The sequence below is a fragment of the Vanellus vanellus genome, assembly GCF_965231255.1.
Source record: "Vanellus vanellus genome assembly, chromosome: 4".
Classification (NCBI taxonomy): domain Eukaryota; kingdom Metazoa; phylum Chordata; class Aves; order Charadriiformes; family Charadriidae; genus Vanellus; species Vanellus vanellus.
The window spans coordinates 60,863,496-60,882,027 of NC_138909.1; the positions used below are offsets into that span (position 1 = coordinate 60,863,496).

Below are 18,532 nucleotides of genomic sequence, written 5' to 3' on the forward strand. Positions count from 1 at the left end.
AGTTCTGCTTTTCTCAGCAATCCAAAGCGACCTGTAATCACAGTGGCTGGAATCATGGCTCACACAAAGTGGTTTTGATTGAGATCTCAAAAAAACTAATAGGACAAAAAATAGTAAGTTTAACAATGAGTAAGTGGAACAAAACTACTTAAGGTCAATCCCCTTTTTTTCCTGCTGAACTTCGAAATTACCCTGTAAATGCCACCCTCAGTGAAAAAAATCATTATAGGAAAAAAAAACCCTAAACATTAAGAATTTTCCTAATCATGACATGTTTAGCTGCATTCACAGTCTCTGCATGAAATCCACGGAGCGCAGCCATGCACAAAGCAATTGCTCTGTTTTCGTCTGTTCCCTGTTGACTATAGTTCAGGTGAAATTAATGCATTAAATGGTGGAATGTAACTTAAATTTGCTACGGCTTTTAGAAAGCCTTAATCCTGAAGGTGCTTGCCTAAGTAATTTTGCTGTAGCAGGGGTACCTAACAGCAGATGCACCTGGTATCTCTTTCTGAATGGAAAATATTGACTTAAACCACTTAACAACAGTGAAACCAGAAGTTAGAAAAACAGGAGGTGTAGCCCCGTATCTGAAGTCCAGTGTTTTTGGCAAGTTACTCAGTAAAAGCACAAGGGTTGAGGAGACGTTAATTTGAAAATTCAGCCCCCGCTGGAAATGAGTGGTGGGCACTTTGAGAGTGGCAATTCCTGTTTTGTTCCTATTTTAAACACTATTTCAAGAGGTATCAGACCCTCATGAAAGAATTAACTATTACCCTGTCTGAAAATTCAGCTCTTACTCTCTGAAAGATACTTTCATCCGTCTCTGTGGCTTTGAATTTACATACATTACCAGTAGGCAAAGCGGAGCAGAAAACCATTAGGCACAGAGCACCTCAACCTCCTACGCTGCCTGACACCTCTCCGAGCAAATTTGGGCTGCGAGACAGTAATCCGCAGGGAAAATAAGGGAAGCTGAGACTGGGGAAGGGGGGAGGACACACGTTTTTACGCGTCTGTGTAGCCTCATCTTGCTAATAGCATGGTTTCCCTACATGTTAGCTATACAGATGGTGCAAAGGTTTGCAGGGTAACACTTTGGTTGAAGATAGGCCTAAATTTGCAAAGAGGAAGTTTTGGAGGGGGATTTGTAAGGAGAAAGGAAACTTGTTATTCACGAAAAAATAGTTGAGTTAAAGCTATTTATCAGGTAATGTGGATAAAGTAGGTCATTAACACCTGCTGGATTACAGACTGTTTCGTTTGATTAGTGCAATACTGTAAGCATAAGGCACTTATTTGAGACATACATAGCTCTGCCCTGCTGTCCGGGATAGCCCCCACTGATTCGGATAACTAGCAGCTGGCGTTTGAAGTCTGCTCATTCTTCACGTGGAGGATGGAGAAAAATCTGGGAGCCTGAGCATATGAGAAGGATCTTAATAATTTGGAAAAGGTACCCTCTTGGGGGTTAAAGAGACTCTTTTCTTCCAGATGATGTTTTTATACGGGCTTAAATAAAAAAGCTAACCATCAGGCTAACTCACCTAACACGGGGCCCGTTTGTATAATTTCCTCAGCCCTACCTCACTAAGATGTAAGGATAGATCAGTAGAAAGAGTAATTGGCTTGTTCCAAATTAAAAACAGCATCTTATTTTTAAATTCCAGCTGTGATACTCACGAAAAGTTAATGCCTGTTGCGCTGGATAGAAAATACCCCTGCCCACTACCAGACACACAGGTAAGTGATGGCCAAATTACCTGGCTGAGGTAATCTCTGGCATAGCACTTCTTTTGCAAACCACCGAATATGACTGGTAGCAAAGTGATGTGACTTTGGCTTGTGGTCACAATTTTACATTCATTTCAATTAGACCAATGCCAAAAGACATATTTTGAGCCTTTATTATTGCACTCACAGAGACATAATTGTATTTCATTCATATGTGCTGATTTTCATCAGTAGATCTCAAAGCTCTTTAAAATGGTCTCATATATATTTGGGATATGAGGCACAGATGCAGAGTTGTATTCAAAATCTTCCAGTAGACCAGTAGCTGAAGCAGGAACAGAAACCAGGGGCCCCAATCTTAAGGTTTTTCTATACTTTTCATTTGTAAGACTGTCTTAGTACATACTTAATAACAGTATTTAAGAGGAAGTTCATACAAGGAAAATACTGTGATTAGTTGTGTAGTTTGTATCTACAGGAGGCACTGGATAATGAATATTAAATGATAAAAATGACAGTTGTGTGGCTTCATATTGCTTGTTCCTTCTTAAATAACACTTTTTTTAATATTATCTACCTCTTCATTTCACAGGCAAAGGAGTTAAAACTTGCACATTCAAAACCCCCGAGTAATTAATTTTTATGTCTACAAATTCCATCTCTTCGTTAATACCAGCCTGGTCTGAATAGATGCTGGTTCTTTTGGTTGGGTTAGGAAATCCTGATAATCTTACGTGCAGTATAGAAGTTAAATAATCTGTTTCCCTTCCTATTGTGTCCAAACCCTTAAAGCTGTGTTACGGAATACCAACTGACAATCCGCCGGCAGATATCACGTCAACAGTAATGCTACAGCCCGCTGTGGGACTCCCTTCACAGCCTTGCTTTCTTCTTTTGTTGGTTGTTTTTTGTCATTGTGTTTTGTTTTGTTTGAAACAGATGGAATGCTTTCTGGAAGTGGTATACATAATAGGCGGCATGTGGTTGGTGTAGGAAAGGCCAGAAAGCGTGGATTGCGGGCAAAAAGCAAGAAAGGAGAACGGGCCTCTCGGTAGAGGCTGTGGCACAATTAAAATCCTCGCTGCCAAAAAGAAGACAGTCAGACATTCCTAGCAGCAATCTCCCCAATGTATTGGAAGTTTCTGCCCTCTACTGGCATTCCTGAAGATGAGCCTCAACTCAGCTGTGGGAGGCTGTGACTGTACCCCTGAAGAGTCCCCGCAGACAGTGTTGAGACTGGCCGTATTTTTAAAGCAAATACTTTAGAACACGGTGTTACGGGAAGTGCCAGAATGACAGTGTCTGACGGGGATCTAAATCTCAAAGTGACATTTGCTATTGACTTCTGCAATGCTTTTCGGATGTCTGCCTACTTCTCACCTTGTTCAACACTACAAGGATTAGTCTGGAGCATCTCCGCATGCTATTACAGTCCCCATCTGTTTTCTTCCAGAGAGCCAATACAAGGAAGAAGAAACAAGATAATGTTACTTTTTGTTGTGGTGGTGGTTTTCATTCTGCTGTAAAAAAAAAAAAAATAATGTGCTTGTTTAGCATAATGAATTATTTCAACAAAGGGTTTCAAAGTACAATTTTGGGTGAATGTAGAACTGCAACTGCTGAATGACTCCACTACCATCATGTTTGGAAACCATTCCAACTGTTTTCCTTGGGTGCAAAGCATAATTTTAAACCTTTATTTTGTGACAATTGTTATTAGCTAATTGGTAAAAAACTAATTTTCCCAGAAAAATAGAACTTTGAAAAACTAATTAAACCTATTGGTAAAAGATGTGAATTTCCCTTCACAGTGAAATCTGAAGACGTTTCTGACTCAGTCCTGCAATGAACCAAAGGTTCTGCAAAGCAACAGGACCGTACATGGGTCAGGCTTTGCAGGACGGTGGCCTCGGTCTGAACAGCAGCTCAGGTTCTCGCCCACTTATGCCCATGTATTGGGTTTGCATGGCAAGGTCTTGGTAGGTGGGGGCTGCAGGGGTGGCTTCTGTTAGATGCTGCTAGAAGCCTGCCCTTTGTCCCCTAGAGCCAATGCCAGGCAGCTCCAAGACAGACCCGCTGCTGGCCAAGGCCGAGCCCACCAGCGATGGTGGTAGCACCTCTGGGATAAAATAGTTAAGCAGCGTAAAAAAAAAAAAAAACAAACCCCAAACAAAAACTGCGCAATTGCAGGCAGAAGAGAGGAGTGAGAATATGTGAGAGAAAGAACTCTGCAGACAGGTCACTGAAGAGGGATTGTGAGGAGGTGCTGGAGTAAAGATTCCCCTGCAGCCCATGGTGAAGACCATGGTGAGGAAGTGTGTCCCCCTGTGGCACATGGAGGTCCACGGTGGGGCAGATATCCACCTGCAGCCTATGGAGGACCCCACACCAGAACAGGTGGGTGTCCAAAGCAGGCTGTGACCATGTGGAAAGCCTGTGTACAAGCAGGCTCCTAGCGGGACCTGTGGTCCTGCGGAGTCCATGCTGGAGAAGGTTTACTGGCAAGACTTGTGACCCCGTGGGGGACCCATGCTGGAGCAGTCTGTTCCCAAAGGACTGCACCCCGTGGAAGAGACCCATGCTGGAGCAGTTAGTGAACTACAGCCTGTGGGAAGGACACACTGGAGAAGCTCATGGAGGACTGTCTCCCATGGGAGTGACCCCACGCAAGAGCAGGGGAAGAGCGCAAGGAGCCCTCCCCCTGAGGAGGAGAAAGCAGCAGAGACAACTGGTGATGAACTGACCGAAACCCCAATTCCCCATCCCCTTGTGCTGCTTGGGGAGAAGAGGTAGAGAAACTCAGGAGTGAAGTGGAGCCTGGGAAGAAAGGAGGGGTGGGGGGAAGGTGTTTTAAGATTTAGTTTTTATTTCTCATTGCCCTACTCTGATTTGATTGGTAATAAATTAAACTTATTTCCCCCAGTTGGGTCTGTTTTGCCCGTGACAGTAATTGGCGAGTGATCTCCCTGTCCTCATCTCAACCCACGAGCCTTTTGTTATATTTTCTCTCCCCTGTGCAGCTGAGGAGGGGAGTGACAGAGAGGCTTTGGTGGGCACCTGGCATCCACCCAGGGTCAACCCACCACAGCCTGAAATGTCAAAACCAGCTTTTTGCCCAGTGCTTGGAGGTCTTTGGATTGTAATGATACTACTGATATTCTTCTGTACAAGCCTCTTTTATACTTACTTGTGCATTATTAAAATCTACTTTCTCTAAATCTGTAAAAGAAGAAAATATTCATACAAATCAGACCTGTCCCGGCTCATATGGCACCCCGGCAAAGACGTATTTTGTCTCTGCACACTTGTATCTGATGCCATGTGTAACAGCTGCCCCAGTTTGGGGTAACTGCACCTATGTGTGTATTGGTATACCATGTAATTGCATCATCTTTTCAGACACATTGGCTCTGGTCTGGAAACATCCCTTTTCTAAGAAGAAGAGGTACACTGCTACTCCCGTAAAAATGAGAATGCTAAGCACAAATGGGTTAGAGCATAAGAGGAGGACTGATCTGCATGGAACAATTTGTGTTTTATTTTTCCCCAGACCTCACCCATCTCTTTCTTTAGTAAACAGTAGTATGCTTCTTCAAAAGAAGGTTGTATAGAACAGTACCTTACTAAATTGGATCTATGCATGTGAATTTTTTAAATGACACCAGTTGTACAGTCCTAAATAAAAAAAGAGTAAATTCAGCTGCTTAATACAAGAAATGAATATTGCATTCCTTAAATTAAAGGAGGTTAAACTTCTTACTTCTGCAGTATTACATTGCTGTTGATGGTGCCATAGAAATAGTAAAATATGCTGAACAACTCAGGGGTTCTCACAACACTAGAGTGGGAATTCATCAGGTATTGCATTTCTGTAAGTTGTCCCTGCCCATGGCAGGGGAGTTGGACTAGATGATCTTCAAAGGTCCCTTCCAACCCAAACCATTCCGTGAAAAATCTTCACGGACCTGCAGACTCCAGTTGTGTGTCTGTCTGTGTTTAATATGGATTAACTCCCTGCAGTTCCCACAGACTACATCTTTCCTTCTCATTGCAGCACCAACAGATGTCTGAGCCTGCTGAAGGAGCCAGGCAACCCAGACGTTTCCAGTGTCAGGGTGGCTTTTTCTCCTAGACAATTACTTAACTGGAATAAAGTTTGTTAGAAACACAGGATGAAACTGGGCACATGAACTCTCCAGGTTAAATCTCTCACTTCTAGTAGCAAGACTGACATACACTTGCCAACACCTTCATTCTCACTCTTAAGCTTCGATAATGCCATTTTCATATCTTTCCACTCATATCTGCAACTGATAAAAGTCAATAATCCAGTCAACAGTCTTCCATTTACAATTATATTTTAACACTACTCACTGTTTCACAGTCAGCATACTTCACCACTCTTACATTGCTACAGTCAACATATTATTGTTTCCAATATCTACATTACTGCTTCTTATCCAGTAGGCACCAATACAAGTTGAATGAGGACACCGGGATGGACACTGGGGTAGACACCTTTTATGGAACACAGAAATCGCTCATGTTTTGTACCATTCCTCCCCCTTCAAGCAACGGCAGGAGGACAGCTCCGTTGAGGACATTCCTGTTACGATGTTCAGACTCCATTCAACATGGATGTCTTTCACCTCATGCATTTATACAGTTACTCTCTCTCACAACAACCGTAGCCTTTCATTTAATTAGCTGCATGAGAACAGCAGCCTGGCTGTGCACAGCAGACCCCTGTGAGGTGTTGAACCAGCACTGGAGCTAGAGCTGCAGACATACAGCAGCACAGAGTGCTGCTGGTTCATGTTCAACACTGTCCTAACACAGCTGTTCTCTTTCTAGACCTGCACCAGTGCATTCACACAACGTGACATGGAAGGAGACAACTAGCCAGGTTAGGCCTCCACAACGTTATCAACCCTCTCCTTAGCATAGAGGCCTCCCCTGTCTTCAAGGCCTTATTTCCAGTCAGCACTGGCAGAGAATACCTGAAGCATCTAGGTCAGAACCACAGATGTGCCTCAGGTTTTCCTACCAGGACCATCAGGTCATTCTAGTGAAGAAGGAGGAATCAGTTTAGCTTCTGAAATGCACGGATTGCACTTCATTGTCTTTTTCTGATCTTTTGTTCTCTAACGAAATTTAAACCTGGTTTCCCTCTTTCCTCCTGTGTAATCTCAGAGTTGGTTAGTCACAACCTTCAGCTTAATTCCACATGACCAGTGACCAGCCATTTGCTTTTTTCACCAGATTATTAATAACAATGTTGAAGTCCAGGTACATGCACACAGTTTACAAGATACTTCCTAAGGGCTATAGGGACTTTTCAGGTAAGAAATTCTCTGCTCGTCTCAGTTCCATTTGCTGTGTTATCACCTTCTGCCACAAGTTCTGCAAAAACACCCATAAAGCCATACAGCCTCCTAGGTCCTTGACCCTGTGCTCTTACAGAGATGTATAAATGAACATCTGGAATTCCAGCTGTGCTGCCTTCACCATTCAAGAGTTTGATTTTGTCTTCAGGGAGCAGACTGAGACACAATTCAATAGATCTTTGCAAGACAACACAACACAGCAATTTGAAAGCAACTTGGAAATTCAGCTAGCTTGGCAATGGGAAGCCTTCAAATCATGTAAGCTTGTAGTACAATAGCTCTTCCCTTTTCCAGAACAATCAATTAACACCTTAGTGTTTCATTCCTCATCAGTGCCCTGCAGTTTTTGACTGTACTCTTAGCCTGTAGAAACTGCTGGCCAAACAGTATGGCTGCAAGTCTTCCATATGAAATCAAAAGCAGCTTCATGAATTGACAGTTCCTGCCTGGTCTGACAGGACATAAGAATTCCCCTCTACAACTTTGCATCCAGCAGAACAAAATGAGTAAAGCAACAGTCACGCCAAAAAAAGCCATCACGCATGCATATGACCATGTTAGAATAGACATGGACACATGTGAGGTTTTCCTAGCGGGAAGAAGGGAAAGGTTTCCTGACTCACGGCAGCAAAACCTTCCCAAAACAACCCTGAAGTTACTTTTTAAAAAGAAGTGCACAGAGAGACCATACGTACAACTTTGCGTGTTCAACTGTTTTCAAGATATTCCAAACCACCTGATAGTGCCGGTTCCCTATAGGTAAATGCTCAGAACAGGCCATACTTTCACTCTGCAACCAAACTGTATTTCCACATAATGTAGCTGGATTAAAGAAAACATTTGCTCCATCTGAAGGCCTGCCTCTATGCATAGCTAGTAGCTCTTCTGCACCTCTACCACAGAAATGTATTTTATGCAGCACGATCAGAAGCAAATAAGTAAAAAGAGGAAGTCCTTTGCCATAGCTGAACTGCAAGTTCAGTTAAACTGATTAAAATGTTATCCAGATATTTGGATTAGTGATGGAGACAGCGCAGTACATAAAACAATATACTTTTATTTAGCACAAAAAGTTACATATTGAAGTAGAAGTGTGTATGCTTTTTCTAGTATTTCTTTACAGCACTTTGCTTTTTGAAAAAGTAAAGAACCATCATGACTCACACAAAGACATACTAATCACTTGGCAGAACAACTGTTTTATCCTACAACTGTAGGCCTGATAGCAGCTTATAAACTGTAAGGCAAATTAGGTACTCCTCCTCAAGTGAGTAATCTCAATACAGTTCCATTGACTCAAGTGGAGCATTCACAAGAAAAATGTTTCAAGACTAGGACGCTATATATGACTAATGTTTCCTATAATTACAGCCAACATAATATGCAGGGGCGGGGTTATATCCTCAGACAGAAAAAGACAGACTACTGAAAGATTCACAGTAAGTTGCCAGAAACACTTACTGACAGAAAAAAATCCAAACAGTACATATGTGATTATATGACATATTTAAGCACAATTCCCATTTCAGAGAAAATGGGTAAATTGACATATAATGCTCAGAATTACGACATCTACAGACTTTAAAGCCTGCAACCTTCATTTAGAGACAAATACTTGATACTTATTGGTAAACAAATGCCTATAGCACACAACTGACAGCACAGAAATATTATCTGAAATCTGGTTCCATTAATGACATAACTGCAATCACTGGATACAGAATACCATCCAATTATAGTGGCAGACAGATTTTCCATAGCTTCTCCTTTGCTGGAGTTCCACTGTCTTAAGTGACTGACATCAAAGATGTGCTGCAACTAGTTCAGTCTTCCCTCCTGTAGTTATCACCTGGATTAGACTCCCCGAGTTTGGTCGACTCTTTCCTGTTACCCAGTCATAAAATGTTCTGTTTTAAAATAAATGGATAAAACAGGGTGAGGAGAAGGGGAAAAAAATATTACCATCAGATATATCAACAGGAAGCATAAAATAAAATCCTTTTCTTTCTTTTCCTATTGCCCTCTCTAGTGATTTCTACATATGCTGTAAACTAGCATTGTGATCACTGGATTCAGACCTTCAGAGCTCAACAGAAGCCCAGAGAAATCCGTAGGGCTTTACAGTGCACACACAGGATTTTCAGAACATCTAAGGAAAAGGCCAGGAGCTTCAAATGTCAAAGTGGCAAGGTTTTTCGAAGTTTAAAAAAAAAAAAAAAAAAAAAAAAAGAAAAGGGGAAGGAGAGGCTACTTAAGTTGCCTTTATAGTATATATCAGGAACATGGATTTATGGCTAAACCAGAGTTGCTAAACCCATTACTCTGCCAACAGGCAATTACAACACTTAAATATTTAACTGTGAAAGCGGTCTCAGCAGAAGCACAGAAAGCCTTAAGACATCCAAAATAATGCCGAGTAAGATGGATTCATTCTAGGTAGCACATTCCTTATCAAAATGTAATACAAACTCCACACTCAAAATATAATAAAAAAGTACAGTGTATTTTTCAGGTCTATCAACCCTTCCAATATTGCAGACATAGCAGGATGTTCCAACATGGCATTTGCTATCTGACACAGCGGCTTCCAGGGCACAAAATTCAAGTGCCGTATGGGAAAAGATCTCCCGCATCCTTCCCAAGATGCAGATGTTACCAACACTTAACAACACTGGATGTTTTTCTTCCATAGCCAGTGAGATTTTCAATTTTCAAAGCTGGATTTAAAGTTTAGGGAATTAGAACGCAAGAAACAGAACAAACTAATCAAAATTCTCCCATAAGGAAAAAATGCTTAAAAGTTAAAATTAAAAAAATCTGGCTAAGCAGTCTCTAGAGCACAATAAATTAAAGACTTTTTTTTTTTTTTAACATTTTTAGGCCACCTAAAAGGGCCCCATCAGTTGAATTTAAAGAGCCACATCAAACAGCTGCATAGGCTTCTCGCAATAAAAAACATTTCCCATTCTGACATCCAACTTAAAAAAAAAAAAAAAAATCACCAAAAAAGGAAGTCTAATGTCAGAACTAAAATACTCTCTGAACAATTAGCAACAAGTAAATGCAATTTCAGTGTCAGTTCTAAAAGACTTCAAAAACATGTAAAAGTAAACCCCTTTATGATGCATGTAGATTCTATTTTGTTTTTCCTCAGAGACAAGACAGCTATGTCCTTTTCTTCCTTTTCACATCTCACCCTCAGCAGAATCTTTACTCCCCACCACATCACAGAAAGCAGTACTTATGCTCCACTTTCTCTAACTGAGAGGAATTAGGAAGAGTAAGCCTTATAATCTCAGCGTGCTGTTAAATAAGATACAATCGAAGTTTCACCATTTTGCAACACCATTCAGAACAAGTCTTTGTGGATGATGGGAAAAGAAAAATCTTGACTAAATCTTTCTAAACAAGAGCAGGAATTTTGCCAGCTGAAGAAGTGAATAACACACCATAGACTGGGCAGTAAAGTGCGTTTAAAAAAAAAAAATCCCACCAAACTTTACATGCCTATTTGCAGTTTACTTTTAAACCAGACTACAGTCTCCTGTATCTGCTGCCTGCAATTTAATTTGTCTACAGGCTTTATGAGATTCTCAGCCTTAAGCAGTTGGAAGCCAATCTCCCTTGTTGGAATAACTGGTGTAGAGATGCTGAAGTTGACGGAGTTGAGCTAATTTTCTCCAGTTAAGAAGCCTGTGCAATAAACCCAGTGCAATTTAGAAACACAATAAGAGGATGACAGAGGAAAAAAACACACCCGAATCAAGACAACTATTTAGAAAGAACATGCAATAAGATGCAGCAGCAAGAGCGACAGTGAGGAATTGCTTAGTTATCGCATGGATACTCACTCAGCAATGAATTCTAAGGGTGTCCAGGAGCCGAAATCTGCATCAGGCATTGATTTCCTGTTTGCTGGTGTATCTAAGGTAACCCTGTGATTAAAAAAAGATAAGCCTTTTATTTATACATCATGTTTCTGATGAGCGCCACCTGCTTCTATTCATTGCTGTAACATATGCTTGACTTTTATACCACGTGGTACAGATTTCCCTTGCATCTTCTACACGTGTTAACAGCATATAGCCATCAGTTTCAATGTATATCAAAGGCTCCAACCTATAATCCCTCACCTTCCTGGCTTGCTGGTGACATCCAGCCCATTAGGGCAACCAGTTAGCCCACAGCTCCCTTGCAGTCTCTCTCATGCAGAGAGGGAATAGCAGTAATATGCTCATTCACATGTACTGCACAGCACATATGCACTACATCCATGCTTTCAAATAGCCTCACGCCAGCTTCAAATGCAGAGCAAGTGCACAAGCATAGCAAGTTTTGACCTTGATGATACATATTAATGCTACACACATTGATATTAAGGGGTGAACTTTTCATAACTCCCTCACTGATGCTGTTGCCAATCCAAGGCACAACTACTCTCTCAAAAATTAAGTCAGTAACAGAGTTTTGCATGAGAACTATGCAAGTGCAGAATGCCCAAAAGTCCAGTGATCTTAGTGTCTGACTGTCTGTAAAGCTCTGTAGAAGGTGATGTCCTTATCCAAACACTTTTAATGCCGTTGCTCTCTGACCTGAAGAAGCGTGCATAAGACTGTGTATATGAGGAAAATAAAGCAGGGAGAATTCAGGTAGTGTTCCAAATCCCTATACAGAACTCTTTAGTCTTAAGTTTTGGGTCCTGAATTAGATACGGACCTGGCAAGACTTTTAATTTTTGCAGCAGAATTGATAGATGCAGACATAGTGAAGGCCTACTAGACCATCCACTTTTCACTAGCTTTCCTCATCAAAAAGAAAGCTGTGACAGACAAATACAAGCTAATTTTTTTTCTTTCCACAGATCCTCAAAGTGATTTAATTTTACTGATCAAGCATAGATATACAGCACCTTATGAAGAAGCACCTTTAACCAAGTCAAAACTTATCAAGTAATCCTTTGCTTTACTATTATCACACAGCTAAGTCTAAAACTGTGCTGAATAGCTCATACCATTTTGAGTTCTGTCTATACTGGAAAAAGAAAGTCACGCTAATGCATGGCTACGGTTAAACTGGTTAAAAGTGAATCACATTTTAATCCTAACATCCACTGCTGTTTTTCAAAGAAAGGGAAAAGAAAACCATTTTTAGGGTGACTTGCATATAATTTTGGTCATACATTCAAGATGTCTCCTTTCTCTGTGACACTAAGTAGGTCTAAAGCTGTGCATTGTGAACAGGACATCGCAAGTGTATCCATGTGACTCTAGGTTACAGCAGTAATTAAATAAAACAATGCAGGCAGAGGCAACTATGCAACCACTTACGGTAAAACGGCAACAGCAGCAGAACCAGATGGCAAGCCACTATTGGCACCAGCTAAACTCTGACAAAGCTGATGCACTGCTCCTTTGGCCATGCCATAGCCAATCATCCCTAACAATTAAAAACAGGCAAATTAGAGCACAATCAAAACAGCTCTCAGTATGCAGTATGACAGAAACTCAGATTTAATGAATATTAAGTTTAAGACCACTTACCACAGCCAGAACGGAATCATACATTTAAAATATTCAAAATATACATATTAAAAAAAAAAAAAAAAAAAGGGGAAAAAACCCAATAAGCTCTTACTAGATATCCAGGAACTATCATGGAACTCAGTTTACTCAGCATTAAAGAAATACGCAACTTACCGAATTAAGTACCTTTAGTTCATGAACCCAGATGTACTCCGAAGGATGAGACCTACAGGGTTAACCTTACAAATCTAACAGACTAACTGTGAAGATGCTCATATACTTTAATAAGGCAAGCATGCATTAATTGTAATCATATGACTAAGGCATTTGCAGGTTTGAACCCGAACAGATAGACCTCACTTCTCTCCAGAACTGTAATTCACTGGGTCAGCATCCCAAGTCTGATAGGCCCTACAAGCATCCCAAGTCTGATAGAGAAAACTACAAGAAAAATAAACCCCAAAACCTCATGGTAGAAAATTACTGGATAACCTGCAGGTAAAGCAAACTTCTTCGTAAACACTGCTCCCTTCTAGGCAGATGGTATACAGCAGTGCAAGAGCAACAGGAATGAGAGCGTAAGACACACTGGTCAGGTACAGGATCTGAACAATCAGGGTGCTATAGGTCTGAGATGTCTTATGGTATCTATCTGCCAAGCACTCTGGACACAGATTAAGCGCATAAGAAAACATAAGCGTATTTTGCCTACTACAACTGGATGTCTTTCTACCCATCTATATAACTACACAGCCCCTTTCCAATATTCCTGAGGAAGTATTTTGTATCAAAGTTAAAGGTAATTTTGCATCAAAGAAATATTTCATTATATTCAATTAGACATACTGTATAACATTCATTTTTATTAGGAGGAATCATGGGCAGCAGTGGCTAACTTATTTTATTGTTATGATAAAGATATCTGCATTTCTATCATATTCCCCTCTTGTCTTATCTAAACCAAACATTCTAAGTCTTCTTAAACCTTTTCATGCTTCTACATTTCTTAGCCATCACTGTCAGATCCCTTCTGAAACTGTTTATATAACTCTCAGTATTCTTCAATTTGCATTATGTGAGTCAACATTTACACATAGGAAAAGAAAAATCACACAGCAAACAAGCAAACAAGAAAAAGATGGTTCTCTCCATAATGGCTGGTAGTAACAAGCCTAACAAGTCATATTTGCAAAAGTTGAGTAACAGCTCTTTCCCAATTCTTCCTGATGTTAATAAGTTGCATGTGTTTGCCCAAAGCATTGCTGTGTTTTTCGGAAAAATCCAGACTCCTTGAAACAAGCTAATTCAAAACATGAAAGCAAATCACTTTGATTCCTGTGTTGTGGTCCCTACCTCCCAAAACCACCCAAACAAAAAACAACATGAAAGTTTGTCAGAGTTCACATTTTTTCATTTGTCTATGGTCAGTCAGTAGTATACAGTAAAATATTCTTATTCTCACAAAACAAGCCTTTTATCTTTAGACCATGCCAGATGCAGCTGTAAACACAGAAGATAAATCATTAACTAGAAAATACAGCATATTTTTCCTGAACTGTTTTAGACACAGCTTTCAGGAATATTCATAAATTTTATATGTTGTAAAATTTTAGTATCCGTCTCATAAAAATATCATTGAAGTCGCATTAGTAAAAGATTGGGAAATAAAAGTATTTGTCTCAAACTTTCCTCTCCCTGCCTGCAGGCTTGCGTGTCAGTGCCCCCTCTTTTTTTTTTTTAATTTTTATTGCTCCCAGATTTCTTCCTCCATGTAGGCCAACATGGTGAGAAGCAAGATGAAAAAAATTAATAAAGTCTGTATTAAATAGCTAGTGGAGGTCAAAGTCGAATGTCAACAAGCTTATCTATGTCTGAAGCAAAGGTAGACTGGAATCAGAACATGAACAGGACAAGCACATTTAACAGAATCAGCTGAGTCATCACCAATGGAAAAATTAGGCAATTAAGAACTCTGCCTTTCAGAACACAAATATCAGATTGAACTCTATTTAAGCTCTGTACTTACAGCTTGCTGTGCGCTTCTATTCTTATTTTCCAAACTTTTTTACTCTATCATATATTAGTACATTTCACCAATGCATGTCAAATATTATTTAAATACTGATTCTATCTGTTTGCTCTCCAGCTTCAAGAGATTCAATAAATTAAACTTTCCTTAAGTGTTTTAGCAGCAATTTTCCATTTGTACTAGATGCCAAGAAATTGGGGAGTGAAACTGTTGCTTCACAAACAAGAATGCTCAGCCTAACAGCTATAACCGCTGCTGTCCCAGCAGTTATCATACATTGCATTTTACCTGGAGTTCCAGATAAAGCAGCTTGAGCTCCTGTCAAAGTCAAGATGCCGCCTTCTTTCAGATGTTTTGTGGCTAGGTGGCTGGAAATAGTGGATGTCCACACGCTCTGCTTCCACATCAGATCACAGTTTTTGTATAAAGCTGATTAGGAAAAGAATTAGTGAAATTAACTAAAAGATAGAAGACTTTTAACTGTAATTTCCGTATTGTCACACAGAGCACAACAGCCTATGAAAACACACTTTCTAGCATTTTCTACTTCTACACTGGGCAAACAATCAATTTATGTCTTTTATAACTCCCTTTCCTTTGGGCTCTGAGTCCCAGCTCTACAGCATATATTCTAGGCAATTATTTACTTTCTCACTACAAGAAATAAAAATAAAAAAAAAAAAAGATAAACACAGGATAGTTCTATTAGCTCTCCATTAATGGTTCAAAGATTTCCAAGTTCTTGAAACTCCTGTAGAGGTTACCTCAATCTACGCCAGGGATCTCAAACCTCTCACATTAGTCTTATCTCATCTGGCAGAAGCATGCTTTGTCTCTTTCTGTAACTTCCTCACTGGCTGCCAAAGAGCTATGCTCCATTAGTATGTAGATCAAAGACTCCAAAAGATAAAGGAGTTGAACAAAAAATATTTATTTCTTATCACCAGATTACTTCATAAACCAACAATCAGTCTGTCTGACAGCAGTACACAGGTATGGAATATCGAAGTTGCATGCACCTGCACTGTACTAAGTGTTCATTCCAGTGCCCCTACATACTGGAGTGCAACCTCTGGTAAGGCAGCCTACCAGAGGAGCTGCACCAATAACTTGAAATTAAAGCAAGATGTGAACTCTCATCATTGTTTTTTATTGCCAGTATCTGCACGGGAAAAGAGGAAAAACAGTAACTAGCCGTATCAAAGATTTCAGTATTCAGAAAGAACCATTTCCATAATACAATATGGAATAAGCATAAATAACTCTGTGACATAAGCCAACCACCTATCCCAAGATATGCTGCTACCCTACGAATAACATTACTACAAATTATGGTTATGATAAATCACCTTATTGAAAATACGGTGCACACTACTAACAATCTAATACAATGCAACTGCGGTGTGCATATGCCTTTCTGTGTTGTCTCTCTTTAAAAAGAAATCTTTGCTTGCAATGTCTGAGCTGGAAGAGGGGAAGGAAAGGACACATTTTACCAGATTTACTTCAGGCAGCAAACGAGGTGTTTGGTTTGGTTTGGTTTTTCTTGTATCTCTATACTAGTAGTTGAAGTACAAAATTTCATTCTGAATATTACATGTTTAAAAGTTTTTTTTAAAGGTGAAGGCTTTTTTCTGTAGCATGATCTCCAGTCATTAGACAGCTCCTTCCAATACCATATTGGACAGTAATAGCTCAGAGAACCTCACAAGGCAACTGAGGTTTTAGGCATAAAGCAATAAATTAGGAAACAACATCAGTGTTTCTACCCAGCCACTGTCTTATGTAACTTGCCTGACATAGGGTAACCTTGGCAATAGTGATTTCATAGACAATAATGCTGAACTTGATTGTAAAGTGCATCAAGATTTTTCTGATGAAAACCAGTATATCAAAAAGTATTATTGAGAATAGTAAGCACTATGCAAATTTACCAGACAACAAAAATACAGAGCAGCACTAAGAAGCATTGTGATGGAGCTATTTTGTACTTTTATGCTCGTGTCCTCTTCTGGACTCAGGAAGAAAGATGATCTCAAATATCTTTATTACCATGATTTTTAAGGATTCTTCTCAGATCTCATTCATGTGTTCACTGGCATGCATGTACCAAAGGCTTACATTTAGCTTTGGCGCTGCCTCCAGCCCATCCTCCTGCTACACACAAGATTGCATCCACCTTTTCTTCACCAAGAAGTTTTCCAACAGCTGTTGTCACCTTCAATACACATAAGAAGAAAGATATATTGAAAATACTGGACCCATAAGGCAAAGGAGTAAATACCAAGACTGCCTAAAGTTACTTTTTTCCAGTTGCATAGCCGAGTAACACAACACATAGCAATTTAAACAGCTGCAGAAAATTAACATTAATGATCTATGAACTCTAAACAAAGTGTTGAAAGATAACTATAGATCAAAGTCAGACTGTACAGTGTATGATGTCACTGGAAATGATTTGAGCAGGACTGAAAGATCAGACCCTCACTTATATCATTAACAAAAATTTTTATTTGTGACCTACTTTTTAACAGGTTCTTCTCTGGGTATGGTGCTGTTTAATATGGGAAATGAAACTCCAGGTCTGACCAGGACTACTGGTGTCACTTTTGATGACAGTGCAAGAAAGGAACAACTAGAGATAGGCCTTCTTATCGCTTCTGTATAGACCACAACCACCAGTTTGAGTCAGGCCCCTAAATTTGAGTTTGTATACTTTCAGATATCCAGTATCTTTTTCTCTTTCAAATATAAGACTTCATAGTTGGTAATGAATTTGTAAGCTATGAATTTTCTCTGTCAAAGTGAAAAGCAAATAATCCATCTCTCAACAAAAGAGAAAAACCCTACTGGTTTTCACAAAGGCTCAGTATGGAAAAACACATTGCAAACATTCGATATTACTCTCTAAAAGCTTTAGGAGCTGTGTAGATATAAAGAAAACATTTGCTAGTAATTCAATTTATCAATAAGAGAAATAGGTTCAAAAGTTAAAATAAAAAACAAATCCTTTCTCTTGAGAATAAAGCAAAACATTTTTTTAGGCTAGCTTTGATTCTCCCATGTTCACCTTCGTGGAAACCAGTGACCCAGGGATCCCACCGGGGCTCAGGGTTTGCATGCTGTGTGTATGCTGCCTACCCCCACACAACACACTTAGGAGTTAGGACATTATAAAGAAGCATTGCACGTTAAGATGTGCTAATCCATCTTCGTCTGATTCAGCTGCAACTTTTCAAGTCACCAAGAGAATAATAATCCAAGACTGCTTTGTGTGTCGAATATCCCAAACAGCAGACCAAGCTCTTCCCGCATATTCACGCATACATGCGGTTAAAAGGAAATTACGGGGAAAAGACAGAAGCGACAAGACGAAGGTAGGACCTTCGGGTTCCCAGAAGAGCAGTAGGACCGCCGCCGGCCGGCCTCCCTCACCTGAAGCCGGCCCCATCCCCACAGCCGCCCCCACAGCGGCGGGCGAAGGGCGGCAGAAGCGAAGGGGGAGAGGCTGGAAGAGCCGCTTTCTACAGCCTGGCCCGGACGCGGACCCACCTGCTCGGCCTGCTCGGGGAAGGACTCGGTGGCCCCCACCACCACGTTGGCACTGGCCTCCTCGTTCTCCGCCAGGTCGATGCTGGCCACCCACTGCGGCGGCGAGAAGAAACGGCAGGTTACCGGCCCGCTCTCACAAACGCCTGAGGCGGCCCGGCCGCTCTCCCGGGCGGCAGGCTGCCCACCCCCGGCCCGGCGCTTACCCAGTTCCTGGACTTGAAGTACCGCACGCACTGGGACCCCAGCGCCCCTCTGCCCCCGTACACCAACACTCTGCCCACCGCGGCCATTCTCGCTGCCTGCCCCGC

At 40.7% G+C, this 18,532-nt stretch overlaps 1 protein-coding gene across 1 annotated transcript; it reads right to left on the bottom strand.

Moving 5' to 3' along the window:
• Nucleotides 1-8,158: 8,158 nt before the first annotated feature.
• On the bottom strand, nt 8,159-18,526 carry QDPR (quinoid dihydropteridine reductase). The gene is made up of 7 exons (XM_082482318.1): nt 18,428-18,526; nt 18,225-18,317; nt 16,794-16,890; nt 14,961-15,101; nt 12,449-12,557; nt 10,973-11,056; nt 8,159-9,028 (listed from the first exon to the last, which is right to left on the bottom strand). The coding sequence occupies exons 1-7, from the start codon at nt 18,512-18,514 to the stop codon at nt 8,923-8,925; spliced, it is 717 nt and encodes a 238-aa protein (XP_082338444.1). The 5' UTR covers nt 18,515-18,526; the 3' UTR covers nt 8,159-8,922.
• Between the last annotated feature and the right edge of the window lie 6 nt (nt 18,527-18,532).

Coding starts and splice junctions, on each gene's coding strand:
- QDPR (XM_082482318.1), bottom strand. CDS start 18,514: ATGGCCGCGGTGGGCAGAGTGTTGGTGTACGGGGGCAGAGGGGCGCTG. Junction 15,102..16,793: donor AGGCAGCGCCAAAGCTAAAT/GTAAGCCTTTGG, acceptor TTTCCTAATCAG/CTTTATACAAAAACTGTGAT. Junction 11,057..12,448: donor GCTGCTGTTGCCGTTTTACC/GTAAGTGGTTGC, acceptor TTTTAATCACAG/GGTTACCTTAGATACACCAG.